The sequence below is a fragment of the Sorex fumeus genome, unplaced genomic scaffold (genome assembly GCF_029834395.1).
Source record: "Sorex fumeus unplaced genomic scaffold, SorFum_2.1 ptg000092l, whole genome shotgun sequence".
Taxonomy (NCBI): domain Eukaryota; kingdom Metazoa; phylum Chordata; class Mammalia; order Eulipotyphla; family Soricidae; genus Sorex; species Sorex fumeus.
In genome coordinates, this window is record NW_026606149.1 from 5,265,958 (window position 1) to 5,289,601 (window position 23,644).

Genomic DNA, 23,644 nt, shown 5'->3' on the forward strand with positions numbered 1-23,644 from the left:
GTCGCCCCGCACTTGCCCCCGGGGCAGGGGCCGGCCGGGGGGCGCAGCGTGTGCCGGGCCCGGAGCCCCCCGCGCCGTCCCCCGGGTGGGCGGGCGGCGGCGGCGGCGGCGGGGGGCGGGGAGCGCGCGTCGGGGAGCCCCGCTCGGCCCGCCCCCCGCTCCCCTCCCCCGAGCTCGGGGCCGGCCGGCGCGGCGCGGGGCGCGGGCGCGCGGAGGGGGGCGCGGGGCAGCGCCGAGACCCGCGCGCGGCGCCCGTCCCTGCCCGCGTCCCCGGCGGCTGGAGCGGCGGCGGGAGCGGCGGCGGGAGCGGCCCCGCGCCCGGCCATGGCCTCCAACTTTAACGACATCGTCAAGCAGGGCTACGTGCGGATCCGCAGCAGGAAGCTCGGGGTGAGTGGCGGGACCCCGGGCGGCGGCGGAGGGGGCGAGCCGGGCGCCCCCCACCCACCCCGGCTCCTCCCCACCAGGGCGTCCCGCATCCCGGCCGGCCCGCGGTGCTGCTGGATGTCGCTCGATCGCTCGCTCGCTCGCTCGCTCGGGCCGGGGGGCGCCCGGCACCTGCTTGGGGGATGGATGCGCGCGGGGTGGGGGGGGATGCCGCAGACCCGGCCGGATCCCCCTCCGGTGGGGGGTGGGGGGGACCCAGACGGACGCACGGACAGACGGAGCCGGTCGCGCCCAGACCCAGGCGCCCCGAGTGGGGACGAGGGCGGGGAGGTCTAGACCGAGCGCGCCCCAAGGTCTCCCCGGAGCTCGCCCGCGATCGGGGGCCCCCCGCGCTCAAGGCGCCGCACTGGGGGGATTTGGAGGGTGGGGGGTGGTGGTAGCATCATCTCTCGGGGGTCCCGCTCCCTCGCCGAGCCCCCGGCCCACCCTGATGCTACCCGGTGCCCGCGGGATGCCGCGCGCCCCCCGGCCGGCGTTTGCCGACCCGGCCCGGGATGCGCCCGGACAGGTGTCCCCGCGGCCGCGTGCAGGCAGGTGTGTGCTCGCGCTGCAAAGTTGATGGGGACCGCTTCCGAGTTTGCTTTCTAGAAAGAGGCTCCGCCGGACTTGGGAGAGGAGTCGCGTACCCCCCCACCCCCCACGGTCCCCGGCAGTTCCCTGCCCCCCGTCCCCTCCAGTGTTCGCAACTTCTCCAGTGACCAGACGAAGAGGCGAAAGGACGCGTGGGCAGTCCTAAGGGCCCGGGCTGTGGGCTGGAGGGGCGGCTCACGGGTCCCCCCTAGCCGCGACATCCCGCGGACTTGGGGGACCAAGGGGACCGAGCAAAAACGGCGCGTGCAGAGGGGCTCCCGGGAGTGGGCGGCCGAGGGAGGACCCGTGCCGGGCTTGGCTGTCCCTGCACCAGGATCGGGGGGCGAAGGTGAACCTCCCCCAGGGTCTTTGGGGCTTAGTCTCCTCGCTGTTCACCAAGTTAACATCACCGCGAAGCTCCTCCGAGGTCCAGGGGCGATCGAGGGGGCACCTGGAAGGTTCCAGGTTATCAGGGCGGTGGACGCCCCCTCCGAGGGAGGCTGGGGTCCGGGACGAGGGGGTGGGACACTGATAACTTTCCCAAGGTCCAAGCAGGATGGCCTCTCAGGATCTGGATTGCGAACCACAATGCCCCAAAGTAGAGAGATGGAGTAGGGGGGAAATTGTCTGCCCTGGAGGCAGGGGGAGGGAGGGTTGGAAAAAGGGGAGGGGGGATACTGGGGACATTGGTGGTGGGGATGGGCACTGGTGGCGGGATGGGTGTTGGATCATTGTATGACTGAAACGCAAACCATGAAAGCTTCGTAACTATCAGTGATTCGATGCAAAATAAAAAGGAGAAAGAAGTAGAAAATGCACCCCGAGAAAACGGAAGAACGGAACCTGGGAGGACAGTGTTCCTTCGAGGAGGGAGACCCCTTAACCTCCGCACCCCCGGTAGCTTTGTGGGGAGTCAGTGCGCGCGTGGCGCAGGGGGGTCGGGAACAGGCTGTCTTGCCTTGGAAGCCGCTGCCTCTGCCGGCTTCACTTTAGATGCAGACCGAAGCCCCCAGAGGACGCAGGCGTCCCCCCTTACAACTTGGATCTGGATGGGGGGGGGGACAGAAACGCCCCCACCCCAGCCCGCTGAGCCGTGGGTGCAGACGGCCCGTGCCCACGCACACGCAGACGCACACGCATGCAGCTTTCGGAGCTGCTCTTGCACGGAGGAAAGCGGCTCTGAACGCCGGGGACAGCCCACGCGAGGAGCCGGGCGGGTGTCCGGAGCCTGGTGGCCTCTGGCTGCGGGATGCGGGCCCCGGATGGGATGCCCAGCACGCTCAGCTCTGGGAATTTGACCTCTAGGCGCTTTGAACCCCCCACGCTCCTACCCCCATCCCCGGGTTCCTGCGGGCCACTCGCTGCCCTGCGCGGTCTTGGACATCCTGGTTGTCCCCCTACCAGCCCCCTGCCACGTCCTCAGGGCGCGGGTGATGGAACGGCCCCCCCACCCCGCCCCGTGTGTGTGTGTGTGTGTGTGTGTGTGTGTGTGTGTGTGTGTGTGTGTGTGTGTTTCAGGGCCACCGAGTCAGCGCCAACGTGCAGGGGGGCAGGGAGGGAGCCCAGAGACCCCGAGGGTGCCGGCTCCCGCCTGCACCGGCTTTCCAGGATTTCTTGCCACATAGGCAGCCTGGCTCTAGGTTGGCATCCCAGGAAAGCGCAGGCGTTGGCACCGACCGACGCTGAGGGGCAGGAAAGGTCTTTGGAAAGTCCTTTTAGATCCCTTGTACCCCTCCATCCCCACCCCCACCCAAGGTTGTACAGTGACTTTTCAAGAAGGCTTCCCCTGCCAGCACCCGCCTCAGTTGAGAGCTCTGCCTTTGTAAAACACAGACCCCCGGGAAAACTCTAAACCCGTCCCCGGAACCATTAATTAATTGCCTTTGTCTTCCCTTTCTGCTTGAGATGTCAGTTTGCCATTGCAAGAGTTTGGCTTTCTTGAAACATTAAGTCGAAATACTGAGCTAAGTGAACCTTGGCTGTTTGGGAGAATAGCATTTGTTAGAGAAGACTTTCCTTAAATGGAATATTCCAGTTTTCTGAAGACTGAATTAAAATGGCAGAAGTTGACCCCACAGGATCAGAGGAACAAGTTTTAGGTGGGTCCCAAAAGCCAGTGAACACCCCACGGAGAATGTGTACTTTGAAAATGTAGGGTCATACCTTCAAGCCTTAGAAATTTCTAGACATTTTGTTTTCAGAGTAACACGTATTTCTAACTTCACTGCTCAAAACTGTGGTCTGGTTTCCAAATGAAGTGTTTTTAATTCAAAACATTCAGGGTGGATGTTCAAAAATAATTTCAGATGGGAAGTAGTTCTAATGAAGGATGCACAGATATTTGACGCATTATGCTCTAGAACTCATGTTTTCAAAAACCAAATTTTAGAATGGTCTGGGCGGAAGTGAAGCCTGGGTATGAAGTCGGTTATATTTACATTGTCAGGATATCAAAATATATGCTGAGATGTTCTATTGTGCTTCTGTTCAATCCACACAAATGAGCATTTCCTGCCTCCTAGCAGTGGGTGAGCCCTGTGAAAGTATTTTCAAAGGAACTTTGGTTGGAAATGGTTGAATGGGACTAGCCATTTTTAGGGAATTTAGTGACTACTAAATTGAGGGCAGGTCCCTCAGCTGTGGGTCTCAACTCTGGAGTTCATGAGGACTATGTTTCTGTTTACTCAGGGGTCTTCAGAGTATTTTGAGTATTGAGTATTTTGAGTATTTTGTGCGGGTCTTAATACTCAGTTGTTTTCTGCCTTTCACACATACCACCTAGCACCAGTTCTCAAATGCCAGTTGAAAACCACATTTATTTATTTATTTATTTATTTATTGCTAATAATTTGGATAAAGCTGTTAAACATTTTCTGTTTGTTTTGAAATTTGATTCAATAACTTTTTTTTTGTTTTGGAGAAAAAATTTAAAGAATATATAGAATCATTTCCCCCTGAATTTTCCCCTTGCCCTTGAGAAATGTTTATTACATCGTTAACCTTTTAACGTTTAAGTCATTAAAAGCATGTTATACCATTAAAGTTCTGTCTTAAAATTGAAGTGCTGACTTTAAATTCCACATCCAATTTTTTTTGTCCTAATATGTTATTGAATATAATGTTTCTTTTTTGCAGGACTTCAAAGTCCTTGTAACAGCTTAGTTTTGTGTTCTGACTGATATGAGAACACACAAGGAATCATGAAGGCCAGTAACTTTTTTTAAGAGAACTAAAAACAATAAAAATAAAAAAGGCTATTGGCTAGTATCATTTCTCTCTTAGCCTAGATTATTTATTTTCTTCTCATTGCTGATAGGTTTAGTCAACAAGATGAATATTGCAAGATAACCAATTTGTTCTTGGTTTGCTGATGAACTAAGCACCCGCTCTCTGAAATCATTAATAAACTCATTTCTGGCTTACTGACTCTATTTCAGAGCAAATAGAAAGTTAGCAGTATGGAAAACCATCGGCATCAGCAACATCTACCCAGAGGAGTTTACAGTTGACCACAGTTGGACTCATTTAAGACTCAGCTCTAGCTCTGACACATTGTGTCCTAAGGAATTCTGATTCAGGACATCACTGTATTGAACATATTGCATCAGACTGTTCATCATGTTCACGTTGCATACAAATCATCCTTTACACCCCACTGCCCCCCCACAGTTTCTTATTCTAAGCGAGGAGAGGGATTGTCAACATTGGTATCTGTGGATATGTCTCAGGATGAGTATACTTATATAATCACTGTGAGATGCATCGTTACAAAGTTGTTCATTATTGGGTTACAGTCATACCTGTCCCTTCACCAGAGTACATTTTCCACCTCCAATGTCTCCACGAAACTTGAGGATGAATTTGTATAGTTTGGGCCCTTTTCAATGTTTAAATTTTTCTCTAGATACTGTTTTTGTGAAGAGAAATGAAATCCTGTATAAGTAGAAGTGCCAAGTTGCCAAGTATTAAATGCAGCAGACATCTTTACATCTTGTAGATAAGATATACAGGTAACATTCAGAAATTCAAAGGTACTTTTAAGGTCACTTGAGATAGAAATTCTCAAGTTATGGAGTAAAGATATGGAAGCTTGTAATGGTTTTCTTTAAGTCTTTCTTTATTCTGGAATATTCTGTAGCTTGGATATTGCTTTTATTTACTTCTTACTCATTAAATGTAGGTTTGGAAATGTATGAAAAAATACTTGAAATTTCTGTCTTATCTTTAGATTTTTATCCATGGCTGACATATGTGTATATGTTTAAAACTTAGCATATATGTCACTACTTTCAGTAATTGCCTATACATATTTTACAGGTATTTTAGAACCTTAAAATAGAAAGATATTTTCTATGCCTACTATTCATTTCTTCTATATTAATTTATTTACAACTTCGTGTCAGTTATTTTTAGAAATTTACCTACATTAGTGAACTATTTTTCACTTTTGAAAAGCTCCCTCTGTATGAATATGGATGAGGCTAATGCTCTTTGAATTTTCAAAACTTTAAACCAAAATTGAAGGAAATAAAAGTAAGTCAAACTGTAACAAGGCCCCATCTTGCTGGGTTTTGATATTAATTGGCGATACCTATGGAATGCCTGCGAGGCAGATGTTCTTAGTCAGCATGAGATGCAAACTTCACATCTCAGCTTTTATCTTGATAGATTTACACATGATAGCTGGCAAGGGGAACCATAAAATATAGTATTTCCTCCACTCAAGGAGCAAAGATTACACTGAGCATTTAGGGTAATCTTTTAGCCAACTGAAGTAAATTTTGAGAATATAATCATAGATTGGTCAAAAAGATTTACATTCCAAATTTCCTTCAATTATTTCCAAAGTACTCAATAATGGCTGATCTTTTGGATCAGAATAAAGCAACATGAAGGACATAGTTTAGTCCTCAGCCTGTGTATTCAAAAGAGATGCCGTCTTTTAGATATTTATTTGCTATACAGTTGACTTAAAATACACCATGTGACTATTGTGCAATGCTAGTAAGTCTTCATCTTTTTTCCCCCTTTCTGTATACTTCCATTTCATTTTAGAATCTGTTGAAGATATGCAGCACAAAGTTAAAAAGTTATGGCATATCACCCCCAACAGATAATCTCCAGATTATTTTTTGCAGAACTAGTTTTAAGATAAGTAATTTCTATCAAATAAGACAATGTACTTGACTACAGTGTACTATTCATTTTTTATCTTGTTTACTGGATTTTTGCCTCATTTTCTCACAGAATTGGATTTTTTTCTTCAAGCTCTGTCAACTTTGTTCAGAGTGCTGGAGAGTTTCAAGTAGGGAACATTCCATCAACTTTCTGTATAAACCTCCGCGAGTTTTATTTTAAGATATGGGTAGGATTACCTTGTGAGCAATTCATTTTTATACTATAACACTATTTCTTAGTGACATTGCACCTGCCAAATTTGACAAGATAAGAACAGATATTTTGTTATTAACAGAAAACAAATTTATGTGATGAAGAAACCGCGGTTTTGTTTTCATGTCATTTCATATTATAACAGTCGAACCGTTGTTGTAATCTTTGAAGGTGTCCAAAGCATTTTGCTTGCTACTTTACTGTATCCATGGCAAAAGTTTGGTAATAGTTTGAGCTAAGAGTGGAATGAGGACTGTTCAATGGTTGGAACTAACCACAGGTGTGGGTGGGACTGAAGGAAGGTAAGATAAGAGAAGAGACCAGTATGACAGTCGTAGCTAGGAATGATTGTGCTGGACAAGATCTGAGGGTTAAAAATAGGTAAGGGATATCTGGATAACCTTTCAGTATCAATATTGCAAACCACAATGCCCAGGAGTGGAGAGAAGGAGAGGGGGAGGGAGAGGGAGAAGGGAGTGGAAGGGGAGGGGAAGGAGGAAGAAAGGCACCTGCCATTGAGGCAGGCAGGGGGTGGGGGATAGGGGGTGGGTGGGAACTTGGGGACACTAGTGCTGGGAAATGTACATTGGTGGAGGGATGGATGTTGGAACACTGTATGACTGAAATCCAATCATGAATAGCTCTGTAATGGTCTATCTCACAGTGACTCAATAAAAAAGTAAAAAAAAATGTGAAATGACTGAGCCAATAAACATGTCTTTAAGACTTCTTAATGGTTACAGAATTATGTTGCCATGATTTTTATATTTATATTATATTTCAATCTATGGGCTGGAGCAATAGCACAGCGGGTAGGGCGTTTGCCTTGCATGCTGCTCTTCCTCCCCTCTCGGAGAGCCGGGCAAGCTACCTAGAGTATCTTGCCTACAGGGCAAAGCCTGGCAAGGTCCCCATGACTTATTCGATATGCCAAAAACAGTAACAATAAGTCTCACAATTTGTTATGAGACATTACTGGTGCCCACTCGAGCAAAAACGATGAACAACGGGAGGACAGTGCTACAGTACTATTTCAATCTGTATTCTATAGATTATAATGCATTTTCACATATATTATCAAATTCTCCCAGCATGCTCTTGTTATTTAATGTTTACCCTTGCTGTATAAATAAATTAAGTTCAAAGAAAGTGAGGCAGCCAGACTTAGAGAGACAGAATGGGTTTGTGTCTTTGATTGAGGATAAGCAAGTCTCGGTTTTATTACTTCAAGTTCAAAGTGAAATCTATTGAATGTGAGCTTCCTCTTTGCAATGTATGTGGACAGGAAGCACATACTCAAAGTAACTGTGTTTTCTTTAATTGCTGCCTTTCTGGAAAGCTAACCTCATTCACTAATGTTAGGTATTTATATCGAAGAAGTACCTTGGTGGGTGAAGGTGGAGGAGAGGGAGAATGGCAATGACGAGGTACTCACTTCCAGTAGATCTTAAAAGTTCTCACAAGAAAAAGAAATGTGACTGTGTGAGGTTGGGAAGGTGTGAACAGAACAAGCTGTGATCATTTCACAATTCATACTCTCAGAGAGCTGTGTGGGTCACCTTATAAGCACCCGGTGTTATTCTTCAGTTACGTCTCAGTAAAAGGGGCAAAACCAGGGCTATTAGCTGAGAATACTCAATATGCCAAATACATTAACTATGAGAGTCCTCATTCCCCTGACCCTGAAAGAGCCCCCAATATGCCATAGGGCTACCCTAGCATGTGACAGGGACGAATGGAGACATTACTGGCACCTGCTCGAGCAAATCGATGAACACTGGGGTGATAGTGATAGTGATTAGCTGAGAGAACCTAGGACACACTAAGGAGGTACTTTGTAGTCACTTCTTCAGGCCATTTTGCCTGGACGTAGTTTCATTGTCATTGTGTGATCTAAGATAATAATAATTTATCACTACAATAACAGTAGTACAATGATAATATATTAACAGATAACCTCTTTTTAATTTTATGTAATTTTATTTCCGGGCCATATCTAGTGGTGCTTCGAGCTGACTTCTGGTTCTGTGGTACAGGATCATTCGTGGAGGGTCTTAAGAGACCATGGGTGATGCCGTGCATGCAATTCATTTCAGCTGCATGCAAGGCGAGTGCTTTAACCCCTGTACTATCTCTTCGGCCCTGTGATCTTTTATTATTTTTAAAAAATTGATTACCTCTAACTTTATGGAAAGATAACAATTTCCAAAATTCAGTGGGTGGTATCTAGGTAGATTTTCAGAATGTAGTAAAATAGAGTAGACCTTTGTAGAGATCTGGTAAGTGAAGAAATGGTGTGGGGTCACAGACCATGGAGCAGACAAGGCCTCGTGGTCCCAGTTTATCCGGATGCTACACCCTCCACCAGCTTTCCACAGTCGTAGGGCTGTGTCCTGGAATCAAGGGCAGATGAAATAATAGACTCAAATGATGTTCTCTCTTTTTAATGTCACTTATCTATCTGCTTGATTATATGCCTATTATTACGTGTGAGTTTTTGTATGCACATATAAGTAGGCGTATAGTTCCATTTTGTTTATTTTAACCTATACTTTTCCTTTGTAAATATGAAGTTGCTTTCCTCTGACCATTCCTGATACTGCAGAATGTGTGTGCGTATGTTTATGTGGGAGTGCGTGCATATATACGTAGGGCATATTGTAAAATGAGCTCCAGAACAGTTTCAACTCCTCAACGTTCTGATGTAATGACCTTGAAGGAGATGGCATTGTCTGAGGACGCGCTTGAACCTGCTTATGCTATACTTGTTTTAACTTAAAGTTACAGTTCCTGAGAGCCCAGTAACATTATTCATGAGTGATAATTTACTGTATGTGCATATATGTGCATATGCATTTAAATACATTTTTAAAATTTTTAAAATTTTTAAAATCTTTTAATTTTTATGTTTTTTTTTGATGTTTTTTTAAAAATTTTTATTAGTGAAACACCATGAGGTACAATTGGGGACTTACAAATTTTTGTGCTTGGGTTTCAGTTATACAATGATCAAGTACCCATCCCTCCACCAGTGCCCATTCTCCACCACCACTAATCTCAGTATCCCTCCCACCCCCCATCCCCCCAATTGAACCCTGCCTCTATGGCAGGGCATTCCTGAACATGATTGCACTTGTATACATTTAACATGTAACATGTTGAATATATAAAAATATGATGTGTTGCCAAGTAGCATGCTAGTACCCAAACACATTGTTATCCTTTCTGATTGTATATCAGCTCGTGTACTCCAATCTGAAAGAAAGGCTCAAAAATTATCTTTACCACGTGGGAGTGAAGCTTTTCTTCACATTTGTCTTCACATTGAAAAAACATATGATGGTAGTCTAAAGTTCTTTCTCAAGCCACATGTTTTAGAGGATGGTATCAATTTTGAGAAAAGCCTATATTTATCCCCATTTAGATACCTCTAAAGTAAAATTTCTCACATAGTACTCAATATAAAGGATGAAAGAATGTCTTTGACATATTTGAACTTGCTTTGAAAAACATGCCTTTCACTTAACTTAGTACGGAGTTGGAATCCATTTTCCTGCATGCTTGGCGGACCCAGGGCTGTCGTAGAAAGCCCTTTGCCTGCAACACATTTTGAAATCTTTGCATAGTTGCTAATGTCTAGACAAAAGTACACCTGGCACCAAATCTTGATGCTGAGTTTAGCTGTAAGCGGTCAAGTTAATGTAGGAGACGTTATCTCCCATACATTTAAAACATGTCAACTGTCTAAAATGTCAAAGTTTACTTAACATATCTTGTGGCTCCCTGCTATTTTGTGAGATGATCATAAAACTTGGCCCATTATTTATTTCTTTTGAGGTTGGGGGCCACAACCAGAGATGCTCTAGGTCTGTTCTTGGGTCTTGGCTTTGGGGTTACCCTGAGTTCTGGGGGAGGCCAGTGCCTTGGTGGGTTTGAAGGAGTGATGGTTGCATGCTAGACAAAGACCTTACTTCCTGGACCGTATCTATATGGTAGTTCTCAGCTGTGTCTCCAGAGGGTCACTGCAGAACTGGATTCTCTCTGAGTTCATCTGACGGACACGCCAGCCCAGACATGCTTTCAGTGTTTCCTGGGCAGTTTCAAACTCGATAATTGTTGTAGTTGCAATGGGGATATTTCAGGGGGAAATACAGGAAAAGTGTGGCATTTCAGACTGTCAATAACTCTCGAAAAATTATTGCTGGTGCTGAGAGCTCTGAGTTGGCATTCCTGAAATACGGTCATTCAATAAATCAGGCACATAATACCACTTTGCTGATGGTTGATCATGCTTTATAATCTGAACACAAAAGGGACAAAGTAAACCTTCCTTGAGGGACAGGGAATTTACTTCTAAAGCGATGCTGTGCCACAACTTTAACTTTCTAAATGGCTGGATCTTTCTTTCTGTCAACTCTTCATGCCTGACTGGTACTTCTTACCAGCAATATGGTCCCTCCCGGAAGTCTTCCTTCTTCTAATTTGTGTATTCTAATCTAAGTAATTAGAAAACCATGGCTTTTAAATTTTTCTTAATTGAAGACTCAGTGAGTTCTGCAGGATGTTCCAGCAGTTTTCCTTACTGGAGCTTCAGAGATTCAGAATTCATTAAAGAGCAAAAAATCTATATAGGTCAGAGTCAATTATATATTCTTCATGGGTCTGGCTTTATGGCAAAAGGGGTCAGGGCGGATGCTATAGCACAACACTGTTTTCTGGAGGGAGCAGCTGTTCTTTTGTTCTTTGTTTTCTTTTTTTATCTAGGGCAATGATGAAAGGCTGATAGGCGAGCGACCTACTGATTCATATAGATAGTGGGCACAGCGATGGCTTATGAGAAAGTGACTACCAGGCTAGAAACCATAAAGAAATATGGTTGGGCTAAGATTTGCATGCAGAAGAAATACTTTCCCCAAATAACAGTGTGAATGAGTGTGGAACATTGGGGTAGCTGGCATCATGCTAGAATCCCGAGCTAGTCACCCCTGTGTTTATAAGAGGGGTCAGTGTTCATTCTCCACTAACCGCTACTCTGATTCTTGGGTGCGTAAAATGGATTGTAAAACAAGTGGAAGGTTGACCAAGAGATCGAGCAGGAGTGAATTTAGTCTTCTGGAAAGACAGGAGGGGAAATAGTGGCTTTTCATGATGGAGAATCACTTACATACAATTTTTTCCAACAGCAAGGAGAAGCCATCTTCTTCCGAGAGTTATTTGCTTTCAAAATTCAGCTGTCAGTTTTATTGTTGGTTTTTGAAAAGGATGCTTCTTTTTCCTCTGGCGGCTTGAATGTCTCCTTTTTTGGTTTCAGGAACTTTGTAATATTGGTATTCATGTTTTTGATTCTTCTAAGGACTTCAGTGTATCGTGATTTAATGACATCTTCAGTACTGTAAAATTACCCAGTTTCCTCTTCAAATATCAACTGTGACCAGTTCTTCCAATTTTCCAGACAGCAGGGTTAGATTCTCTAATGTGGGGTATGTTTTGCTATCTTCAACAATGAGAAATCATAAAGAAATATGGCTAGGCTTATGAAATAAGTCCATAATACTGATTTCTTTCTCATCAGTCCATAATACTGATTACATGAGGACATTTTTAATATTTGCAAGGAGAGTCAAATGTTGCATGGAAAAACTAAATGCCACAAGTATCATTCCTATTGATTTGTTTAGCAACTTATGGAGATGTATTCTAAGCAGTTTGGGGGTGTTCTAGGGTCATGTGATAAAACATCTTCCTCTGTTTATCATAGTGATGAACAACTTTATTTGAAAGGTTTTTTTCTGGAGCAAAATAGACTTTATTTATTATAAACTCGTTTGGGTGGATTATCACTGTCACTATCACTGTCATTCCATTGGCCATCGAATTACTCTAGCAGCCGCTGGTAACATCTCTATTCCTCTTACCCCTGAGATTTTAGCAGCCTCTTCTTAATCATCTTTTCCCAATAATTGGAGGTTCTTTCAGGGTCAGGGGAGTGAGACCTATTGTCGTCACTGTATTTGTCATATTAAATGCACCGTGGGGAGCTTGCAGGCTCTGCTCCTGTGGGCGGGATACTCTTGGTAGCTTGCTGGGCTCTCCAAGTGTCTTATAATGTCATGTGGTCACTTTGTGGCCACGCAGTCTGGAAATCGGGATGGATTATAGACAAAGAAAACAAATGCAAGCAAACACTCCCCCCCACACCCACCACCCTCCACCCCATGTCTCCTGCTGCTCAAAGACAAGAAGGGAGGTAGGTATGATGAGACATGGAACCAGACTGATCTCTGGGGTGGAAGGCTCACTAGGGGGCAGTATCCGGGGGTATCTGTAGTTGGTTTTCCAATGGCCCCAGCAGAATCCAAGTGCAACAGTCCTCTGGAGAAACCTTAATGATAAAAGGCGTCACTGACAGTTGCTTCATCTCGAACCTGCTTCTCCAGCCTCTTATTTCTAATTTGAAGTAATAAAAAATTGCGATAGACTTCTCTGTAACAGATTTCTTTCTGTTGAAATCACTTGGTGTCCGCTTCTCTTAGGACGAATAGCAATGGATATGGCTGACATCTGAGATGACACTGTTGGAAGCGAGCCAGCGAAACTTTAGGAGTGATATCCTCAGATAATTATTTTAAAAAGCAATATTAAATAATTGTCCTCCACAATATTTAGCTACCAGAACTCATATTCAGCCGCAGCCCGGAGCGACGCTGCTCACTCAGGGAAAAGAGTCGCTGTGTCAGTGGAGTTTTCAGATCAGAGCCAGGAAAACGTTTGAGTTAAAAGAAAGACCTGGACAAGTTGATATGCCATAAGGGGTTGTGCTCAGGGCTTCCTCCTGGCTCTGTGTGCAGGGATCACTCCTGGTGCTGCTAGAGCACCACAAGGGGAGCAGCCAGGAGTGTTGTGTGCAAAACGTGTGTCTTTCCCCCTAGCCTGCCTGTCCAGCCAGTAGAAAATTTGTGACAAGGACACAAAATCTTCTCATTCAAGGAACAAGAAGCTGATGCTGCAGGTTGCACTTGCAACCATAGGCAAAAAAATCAGCCTACACATTTCACATCAAACTTGATCGTTTACATGTAAAGAATCATGGGTTTAAAGGTAAACAGTAAAAAATTAAAATTTCTCCCAAGCTAAGAAGGAAAAAGTGAGGCATTTGAACTCTACTGAATGTTCCGGTTTCACATCAAAATCGTGAAAGAAAACATTGAAAATTAAATGTCGTCAAATCACCAATGTTTGCTCTTGAGAGGAGCTGCTGAGAGGATGAACAAAGAAGTGCCTTCGTGTTCCTGTAACAAACTGCAGAGTATCAGCAAATATGGTGAACTCTCCAGATTCTACAGAGTAACTGAAAGACAACAGCAAAAATTCATTTTGAAAACTGAGGAAGGGCCTAGAGAAGATGTGTGACTTTGTTTTTTGGGGGATGGGAGAGTTGGGGGGGGGGAGCTCCTCACCCAGCAGTACTCAGGAAGTCCCCCTGGCTCCTCTGTACTCAGGACTCAATCCTGGCCATTTGGGGGAGAGCCACATATAGTAACAGGAACTGAACTTTCAGTTCTCTCTCTCTCTCTCTCTCTCTCTCTCTCTCTCTCTCTCTCTCTCTCTCTCTCCCTCTCTCTCCTCTTTCTGTCCTCTGTTAGTTCTTCCTCTTAAAATTTATTTGTTTGGCAATGTAGATAGTCCAGGGGTTAGGGTTCAATCTCAGCATCTCATGCTGTATCCCCTGGTGTAGCCTCTTGTGGCACCTGAGCACTGACAGGTGGTCCCCAGGCATTGTCTGCTAAGGGTCCCTGATGGCCCAGGCACTAGACAACCTGAGCAGCATCCCATTCTTGGGCCCTAGTAGTGAACCCTCTGACCTGATGATCAAGCCTTGCCAGGAGTTACCTCTGAGACCCTGAGCACTGCCAGGGAACCGTCCCCCCACCCCGTTGAGCTATCTTTTCTTTTTTTTACTTTTTGGGTCACATTCGGCAATGCACAGGGGTTTCTCCTGGCTCGTGCACTCAGGAATTACTCCTGGCAGTGCTCGGGGACTATATGGGATGCTGGGAATCGAACCTGGATCGGCTGCATGTAAGGCAAACGCACTACCCACTGTGCTATCGCTTCAGTCTCTCGTTGAGTTATCATTAACCCCCACCTCCATCCTGTAGAACTTCTGGAGTATTGACTTCATCACATCCTCCATATGTGAGCTCTATCACACCCCGCCATCTTCCCGGTGCTGGCCATGGACCCAGAGACCCCTCTTCTTATCCCTCCCCTACTCCCCATTGGTACCCTTCAAGGCTTTATGGAATCTGAGTAAGTTTTGTTGTTTTTTTGCCGGTTGGATTGCTTTAGTCATTCCTATTCCACATGTGTATGCGCCATCCTGCAATTGTCTCACTTCCCGACTTATTTTATGTAGCAGAATCATCTCTATGATTTCCTCTAGATGTGCTTGCTGAGATACAGAATTGTGCAGCAGGGAAAAAGAGATTAGAGGTGGTAGACAGGGAAGAGAGATTGGACTTTGGTAATGGATGTGTGATAAAAGGCAATAGAGGGGTCTGGAGCGATAGCACAGCGGGTAGGGCATTTGCCTTGCACGCAGCTGACCCGGGTTTGATTCCCAGCATCCTATATGGTCCCCTGAGCACCGCCAGAGGTAATTCCTGATTGCAGAGCCAGGAGTGATCTGTGTGTATTGCTGATTGTGACCCAAAAAGCAAAAAAAATAAAGGCAATAGAGAGACACCCATGGAGGTGGACGTGTCCTGTATCTTGACTGGGAGGATGTCCATGTCCTGACTGTAACGTGACTACAGAGATAGAAGATGTTGCTGTCGGGGGAAATGGGGTGATAGGAGCAATGTTCCTATTTCTTACAACTGTATATTCTCCAAATAAGGAAGGTTTAATTAGAAATGTCAAAGGAGCATTCAAATGTAACTGTGTGTCACAAAACTGAGAAGCAATCTCTTAGGATTGTTATTATGGGAGTAATGTCAGGAAGGAAGGTGAAAAAGCACAATTTTGAGTTCACCAGACTAGGTTTTGTTTATAGCAGGGTAACTCTTGACAAATGCGTGATCCCTCTGAACTTCATTTTATTTTTCTGTTTGGGGGCCACACGCAGTGATGCTCAGTGCTTATTCCTGGCTCTGCACACAGGAATTACTCCTGACAGTGCTCAGGGGACCATATGGTATGCTGGACATTGAATCTGGTTGGCTGTGTGCACGGCAAGTTCCCTACCCTCTGGACTATCACTCCAGCCCTGAATCTCATTTTTTAAAATATATGGAATGAGGGTAATAATTGGCTACCCACTGTGTGTTGCAAACCTTCAGTAAATGTATTTTGTAAGATGCAAAATGGTACTTGGTCTCAGATGCTACTAGTCATAAAGGGCTTGTTGACAGAGAATCTAAACTTCCTGTGACAACCCTTTGCAAAGGAAACACTCATCCTTATAGCTTTTCTGAACTGGGAACAAGAGCACCTAATGCTTCTCAGGTTCCACAGTATATATTGTGGTTACTCATACCTGGTAGAAACTCCTAGGGAGTATGGACCACTCTGGGGGAAACTGAGAAAATGATCACTCAGAACATCTGCAAACCTAATTTGAATCCTCACAAAACTCCAGGTAATGCTTTCTGATGACTGTGACAATCTTATGTATGCTCATCAAATATCTATTTGACCATGATTTGAGTCAGTGACAAAATTAAATGTCTGGTATAGTGTCTCTGTAGATGGTTGCATTAATATTCTTTGCTGTGCTGTTGGTTATTTAAAAAAATTCTGTAGAAACTTTTTTTTTAGCACTCAGAGATTAAGATACTCACAAGAAAATTCTGGCATTGGAAAAAAATGCATCTAAGAGACGAATGCACTATTTTGAGGGTCAACAAAGATAGGTCAGAAATATTGACCTCAATATGCAGTGCATATATTAAAACCAAGGTTACATGCAAAAGATTTGGTTTTAAAACTGTTTTAAGGACATGGATCTAGCACAGCGGTAGGGCGTTCGCCTTGCACGAAGCCAGCTCAGCCGAGCCGGGTTCAATTCCTCCGCCCCTCTCAGAGAGCCCAGGGAGCTACCGAGAGTATCTTGCCCGCACAGCAAAGCCTGGCAAGCTCCCCGTGATGTATTCGTTATGCCAAACACAGTAACAACAAGTCTCAAAATGGAGACGTTACTGGGCCCGCTCGAGCAAATGGATGAACAACAGGAGGACAGTGTTTGTTTGTTTGTTTGTTTGTTTCAGGTAAACAGATATTTTCCAGTGGATACAGCCATGTTGTTTGCTTAATAGCATATATGATGAAATTTCACAGTGCCTTCTCTGACAGCTTCTACATTTCCTTGTTTTGCACATCTGTAGACACATACTTTCAATTAACAAGAAATGAAGGAAGGGAGGGAGAGAGGGAAGAACGATGGAAGAAAGGAGGCAGGGAGGGAGAATAAACTGAAAAGAAAAGGAGAAGCAAAGCATGTATTTATAAAGTCTTTACTTTTTTTTGCCTTTTGGGTCATACCCAGCGATGCTCAGGGGTTACTCCTGGCTCAGCACTCAGGAATTACTTCTGGTGGTGCTTGGAGGACCATATGAGATGCTGGGAATCGAACCTGGGTCGGCCATATGCAAGGCAAACACCCTACCCGCTGTACTATCACTCCAGCCCCCAGAGTCTGTACTTTGTGCTAAGCAATTTTATTGATGCAGTAATTATTCTGAAATCTGAGCCACAGTCTCATAGAAAAGCTAACTCTGTGGTTTGGCATAAACTCTAAATTGCTGGAGAAATATATGAATGTGCAAATATGACTTAATGGAATGGCTGTCTGCTTGGCAACTGTGAAAATTGAATATATAAATGATTCCTTTGGAGAAGTAAAGACTTGTTCTCTTCAGAGGGGAGACCCTTCATCTTCTGCCGTAACGTCTTCAGGAAGCTCAGTGGACAGGAGAATGAAAGGAGCACTTAGAACTAGGAAGGCCCCACGGCCTTGTCAGTTGCCACCACCTCATCTCCCTCCTATAGGCCAAAGTTCTTACATCGGGTGAGATATTTGACCCCTGATCTATTAGCAAAGCTTAGGTTTATGCCAGAATGCGATGGACTGTGGTCCTCAAGCTGCATGTACATCCCCAGACGAGTTCATCTTTCCACGGACTCTGCTCTTTGTTCATTATTCTCTTCTTCACGTGATTCCCTCATCTCCTAGAACCAACAGTTCTCTAGGTGTCTCTGTTTTCGACTTAATTTTGGTTCCACATATTAGTATGTTCTTTCTGTCTGGCTTACTTGGCATAAAGCTCTCAAGAGTCATCCAAGTTACTGCAAGTACACATACGCATGTTATTATTTTTCTCATCGCAGATATTATACACATATGCTCATGCCCATATATCTGATCTTTATCTTTTTTATCCATTGATGGACAAAGGTTAATTCCATATTTTGGCTATTGTAAACCTTGTTGAAGTGAACTTGGCATACAGAACTCCGTATAACAAGATCCAATTCTAGTTCATTATATATATATATATGTACATATATATACACACATATATGTTATATGTATATATATCAAGATGTGGGATTTTGGTTTTATTTTTAATTGTTTAAGGGCTGGAGCGATAGCACAGCGGTAGGGTGTTTGCCTTGCACGCAGCCAACATGGCCGACCTGAGTTCGATTCCTCTGCCCCTCTCGGAGAGCCCGTCAAGCCACCGAGAGTATCTCCCCCGCATGGCAGGGCCTGGCAAGCTCACTGTGACATAATCGATATGCCAAACACAGTAACAACAAAGTCTCCAATGGAGACATTACTGGGCCCGCTCGAGCAAATCGATGATCAACGGGAGGGCCTTTACTTTACTTACCTTTAAGGACTCTTAATACTGATTTCATTTTCACAATGAATGACTCCACCAAATTACAGCCTCAACAATGTTTAAGATTCCAGTCTTTCACCAAATGATTTCTTGTCTTTAGGAGTACAGGAAGTGGTGGAAGACCATACTTGGCAATATTCAGGGGGTACTCCTGGCTTTGAGATTTGCTCTTGGCAGTGCTCAGGGGAACATGGGGTGCCAGATATTAAACTTGGGTTTTCTGCAGAAAAAGCATTCTCTTATCTGTTGAACTATCCTCTCTCGGCCTCTTGTATTCTCATCAGTACTCATTCTAACAGGGTATGAGTCAATAGTTTTTATTTGTATTTCCTAATGATTATGTAGATGAAAGTAAAACATACAAATGGCTAGAATATCATTTTACGTGTCAGCTTGCCATTTGTATGACTTTGCTGAAAAACTGTTAAGTCCTATGTTTATTTTTTTTATAAACTGGGCTGCTAAGGGTGTTTGCTCTAGGGTTCTTTGAATTCTCTATAGAGTTGAGATATTAGCAATCCATCAGGTATATGATTTGCAGATAGTTTCTGAAGTCCATAGGTTGTCTTTTCAGTTTTTGGATGGGTTCTGTGCTGTGCAAAATATTTTAGTTTGATGGTATCCCTCCCCTTGTTGAATTCTGGAAAGTAGAAATTTTGATTGTTTTGCTATCTCGGTGTTCTCTGTGAAGGGAGGTTTATATAAGCTGCATTTGTCCACAGGACTCCTTAATTACCAGGAACCAAGTTGCTTAAACACTCCATTGACTCCAGAAACAAACAGCACTTCCCAGCTCCTCTGCCTTTGATTCTGAGCTCCAAATATGTCACCTTATCTACATTCTAGAAGGCGGAAGTTTAGCAGCATTCCAGTGAAATTTCATATTGCATCTCCAGTAAAAGTTAGAGCTCTTGGCTGCTTTCCCATCCCAAAAATCTCAATAGCTATGTTGATATTCAAGGTGATACCAGTTTGCAGTGTTTAAAAAAAAAAGTGATATTGAGGATGCCCAGAATGCAAAGTAAATAAAGTCCCAAATAAAACGTTAGTGAAGGGTTAGAGATAGCTCAATAGGTTGAGTGCAGGCTTTGCATGAAGGAGGCCTGGATTCAACCCACAACACTGGAGCACAGAGCTGAGAGTAGCCCCTGAACACCGCTAGGCAACTCCTGCCCCCCCAACAAATAAAGAAACAATGAAGCATTAGAGAAGGTTGCAGAAATATCATGTATGATTTGTTGAGTGTATGATTTACAAGTGAGAGGCATGGATTCAATATCCAGTGCCACATGATTCCAAAACAGAAATCTGGAAGGGGTCTCTGAGCACACTGGGTATATCCCCAAACACAACTAATTAGAAAAGTAAAGCACCAGGAAAGGATTTTGGTTATTATGCTGTCTGCCGACAGGTTAATTTCAGTAGCTAAATAGAATAGAAAGTAAAAGGAGAATAGTAAAATTGCCTTAAAAATAACAACATCTGAACCTTTCCATATCCGTGATTCAGCTATTTCAGAATCAACTGAGGAAAATATTTTGCTATGTAGTAACTTTTTGGTACTTTTTTTCAATACAAATGATCAAGGTTCTAGCAATACATATATCTATAAATAAATATAAATATAATAATATATTTGTATATAAATGATTTACTTGCTAAGTTTGTATAAATATGTATATTTATATATAGCAATATATATATCATCTACTCCCTAAGTTTATATTATTATTAACCTCATGAAGAATAAAGAAAAATGGAAGCAAGAGAAAGCATGGTGTTGGGGCTGGAGCAACAGCACAGCGGGTAAGGCGTTTGCCTTGCACACAGCTGACCTGGGTTCGATTCCCAGCATCCCATATGGTTCCCCGAGCACCTCCAGGAGTAATTCCTGAGTGCATGAGCCAGGAGTAACCCCTGTGCAATGCCGGATGTGACACACACAAGAAAGATGCCAGCTAGTGATGTATTTTTACATAGTATATTCCCATTGATTTTGGGTTTGCAGCCATACCTGCTGCAGTGCTCAATGGCTCCTTCCATTTTTGCTCTGTGAACAGTGCTCTGGGGACTGCAGGGGGCCTGGGGGCAAACCCAGGTCTTCTGTATGTTCTTAACACTTTGAATGGCTATTCCACTGATGCCACAAAATACACTTTTTTTGGGGTTTTTATGTGAGGCAAGATAGTTTTTTACTGAAACTGACTTAGAAAGATGGGAGAACAGATGACTTGTTAAGGAAACTATGATACATCTACACAATGGAATATGATGCAGCTATTAGGAAAAATAAAGTTATGAAATTCACTTATAAATGGATGGGCATGGAGAGTATCCTGATGAGTGAAATGAGTAGGAAGGAAAGGGACAGACAGAATTATTGCATTCATTTGTGGGTTATAAAAAAATATGAGACTAATAATCAAGGGTAGTAGAAGCAAGGGCCAGGAGGATTGGTCCACGGTTAGAAGCCTGCCTTAAGTGCTGGGGGAGAAGGCAGCTGGAATAGAGAAAGGACCACAGGGACAAAGATAGTCGGAAATGATCTCTGTGGGTAGGAACTGTGTGCTGAAAATAGGTAAAGGAACAAACATGATAACCTCTCAGTATCTGTATTGAAAACCATAATGCCCAAAAGTCAGAGTGGCGGAAGAGAGAGAGAGAGAGCAAGAGAGAGAGACAGGGAGGGAGAGAGAAGGAGAAGGAGGGAGAGAGAGGGAGAGAGAAGGAGAGAGAAGGAAAGTACCCGCCATAGAGAGATACAGAGAGATGCTGGGATTGGGGTCAGGATTTCAGGAGGGAAACTGGGGACATTGGTGGTGGGAAATGTCCACTGGTAGAGGGATGGGTATTGGCATACTGTATGACCGAAAGCAAATCATGAACAGTCTTGTAACTGTGTATCTCACTATTATTCAATAAGAAAAGAAAGAAAGACAAGTGTGAGGGAAGAGGACAAGAGAAGTAGGTGTTCAAAAGAGAACTTGAGCTTGCTCAGGGTGGGCACCGGAGTGGCATCTAAACCAGCAAGTGAGTAGGTGTTCAAGGATGAACATGGGCTTGAAGAGCAGACCACAAAATATATTTTTATGTAAACAATTATTTTTGAAACATTTTGGAGAAAACACTAAAATGTAGTTTCTAAACAATCATAACAATCTCTCAAAGTTCAGTAGATTTTCTTGGAAGAAATGTTTTGGTTTAAAGGCCCTTCCCAACCCTCTGCTTCCGGAATTTCAGTATTTTCTGACTGATTGATGAAGAGGATTTAAGCGTCAGCACAAGAGTTCCGAGCTTTATTTATTTATATATTTATTTATTTATTTTTGCTTTTTGGGTCACACCCGGTGATGCACAGGAGTTACTCCAGGTTCATGTACTCAGGAATTACTCCTGGCAGTGCTTGGGGGACCATATGGGATGCTGGGAATCGAACCTAGGTTGGCTGCAGGCAAGGCAAACACCCTACCAGCTGTGCTATTGCTCCAGCCCCAAGAGTTCCTAGCTTTGGGCAGCAGCGCGGTATAGCAGAGAGGGAAGGAAACCTTGAGTAGCAGCTGTTGACTTTTCTGTGCCTTATCCATGAACTCGATCAAGGGCCACGAGAAACTACTCTCTCATTACCCAGATTTCATGTGCTTCTGTGCACTGGGAACTAAGGGTTGGACAGCTTCCCTGGCACCTGGTAGAACCCACACTCTTCACCTTTTGATCTTGGGGGTCTTTGCCTTAAGCAAGATACTTTCCTGGTGTGTGTGTGTGTGTGTGTGTGTGTGTGTGTGTGTGTGTGTGTGTGTGTTGGGAATTGGGTCACAGCAGATCTTGGGATCTTTGCCTTAAGCAAGATACTTTCCTGGTGTGTGTGTGTGTGTGTGTGTGTGTGTGTGTGTGTGTGTGTGTGTTGGGAATTGGGTTGCATCCAGCTGTACTTAGGCTTTACTCTTAATTCTGTGCTCAGGGGGCCACACAGGTGCAAGGTATCAAACCAGGCTTGGTCACATGCAGGCCTACAGGCCGTCCCTACTCTTCGACCCTGAGTTTTCTACATGATTCTGTTCAAGTGGGGAGGCATTTGCCTCCTGAGCACTGACTTGGGTAAAGGTACTGCAGACTTCCTAGCCTGGCCAGATGATGAGGGCGACTTCTTCAAGCACGTACTTCCATGAACACTGACATGCCGATCAAGATGATTTAATATCAGATCTCAGAGATAATGCTGACTCTTCCTTTCTCTGATTCATGACAAGAACCAAACGCCTCATCTTGTCGGTGCTGTCTGGGATTGATGGGCCAGTTTCTTCCAGCTGAAATTCTGTGTCTGGAACTTTCAGCTCCAGTCTTGCTGAGACGTTCCACCCGTTCCTTTGATGGCCGGCTTGATTATCCTGGCACCACTGCTAGGTCAGTTCTCAATTTCAGTCTGAAACATACAGTTCTCCCTCTCAAAATTTGCCAGGGTTTCTAGAGTCATAATCAAACTTACCCTTGTAATTCCAAGATATCCACAGTCCGTACTGTTGATCCATTTTGCTTTTTTAGAAATTTATACAATTTTATAGTATCATATAAGAAATTATTTTTCATTACCCATATTTCATTAATACTATCACACGTAATTTTTGGGTGATTTAAATTTCTTAGGATCGATAAAAATGTTGAGAGTTACAGATTTTTTTAAGCCTCTTCCTTCCTGTTAACATGGTCAACAGCTTTATTCAGTATTTGTCTCCATTAATACATATGTATAATTTGTTCAGGTTAGTCTCAGAACTGTCCTGTATTGAATGAAATAGTACACTTCCTCTCTTTATAGATTTTATGAGATTTTTCTGTTTGGGCTGTTATAAATCATGCTTCAACAAATACATTTGTAAAATTCTCTTTGAGCGCATGTATACAAGTGTCTCCAGGGTATGTCGGTAGGGATAGGTTTGCTGGCTTTTAAAGTGTGTACGTTTTTACTTTATCAGATACTTTCCGAGTACTCACAATCACTGTTTCAGTTTGTTAGCCTGGAATTCATGGAATCATACAACTTTATTTCTCACACTCTCAGCAGCAATAATATTTCACTTCTTTAAATCATAGAACATTTCGAGTTAACATTTAAAATGTACTTTTAACATTTAAAATGAGAATTTCTTGTATTTGCTTCAGATTTATTATAAAGAATAGGTAAGTGCAAATTTTCATATGCATTACAATATAGTAATTTCACAGGAGCTAAACTCAGGCTTAAAATTTTCTGCATCTATTTTTACATTCATTATATTTTTGTTTCTTTGCATAGCACCGGTTATCACTTTGCTTAGTTTCAACTTGATAAAATT

The 23,644-nt window shown here is 43.8% G+C and overlaps 1 protein-coding gene across 1 annotated transcript in view; it reads left to right on the forward strand.

The window, feature by feature from the left end:
* Positions 1 to 212: 212 nt before the first annotated feature.
* The window catches only part of DOK6 (docking protein 6), a 471,351-nt gene continuing 447,919 nt past the window's right edge, over positions 213 to 23,644 (forward strand). The window contains exon 1 of the mRNA XM_056131510.1: positions 213 to 390. Within this exon, the coding sequence (XP_055987485.1) occupies positions 325 to 390 (66 nt within the window). The 5' untranslated portion in view covers positions 213 to 324. The remainder of the gene's footprint in view (positions 391 to 23,644) is intronic.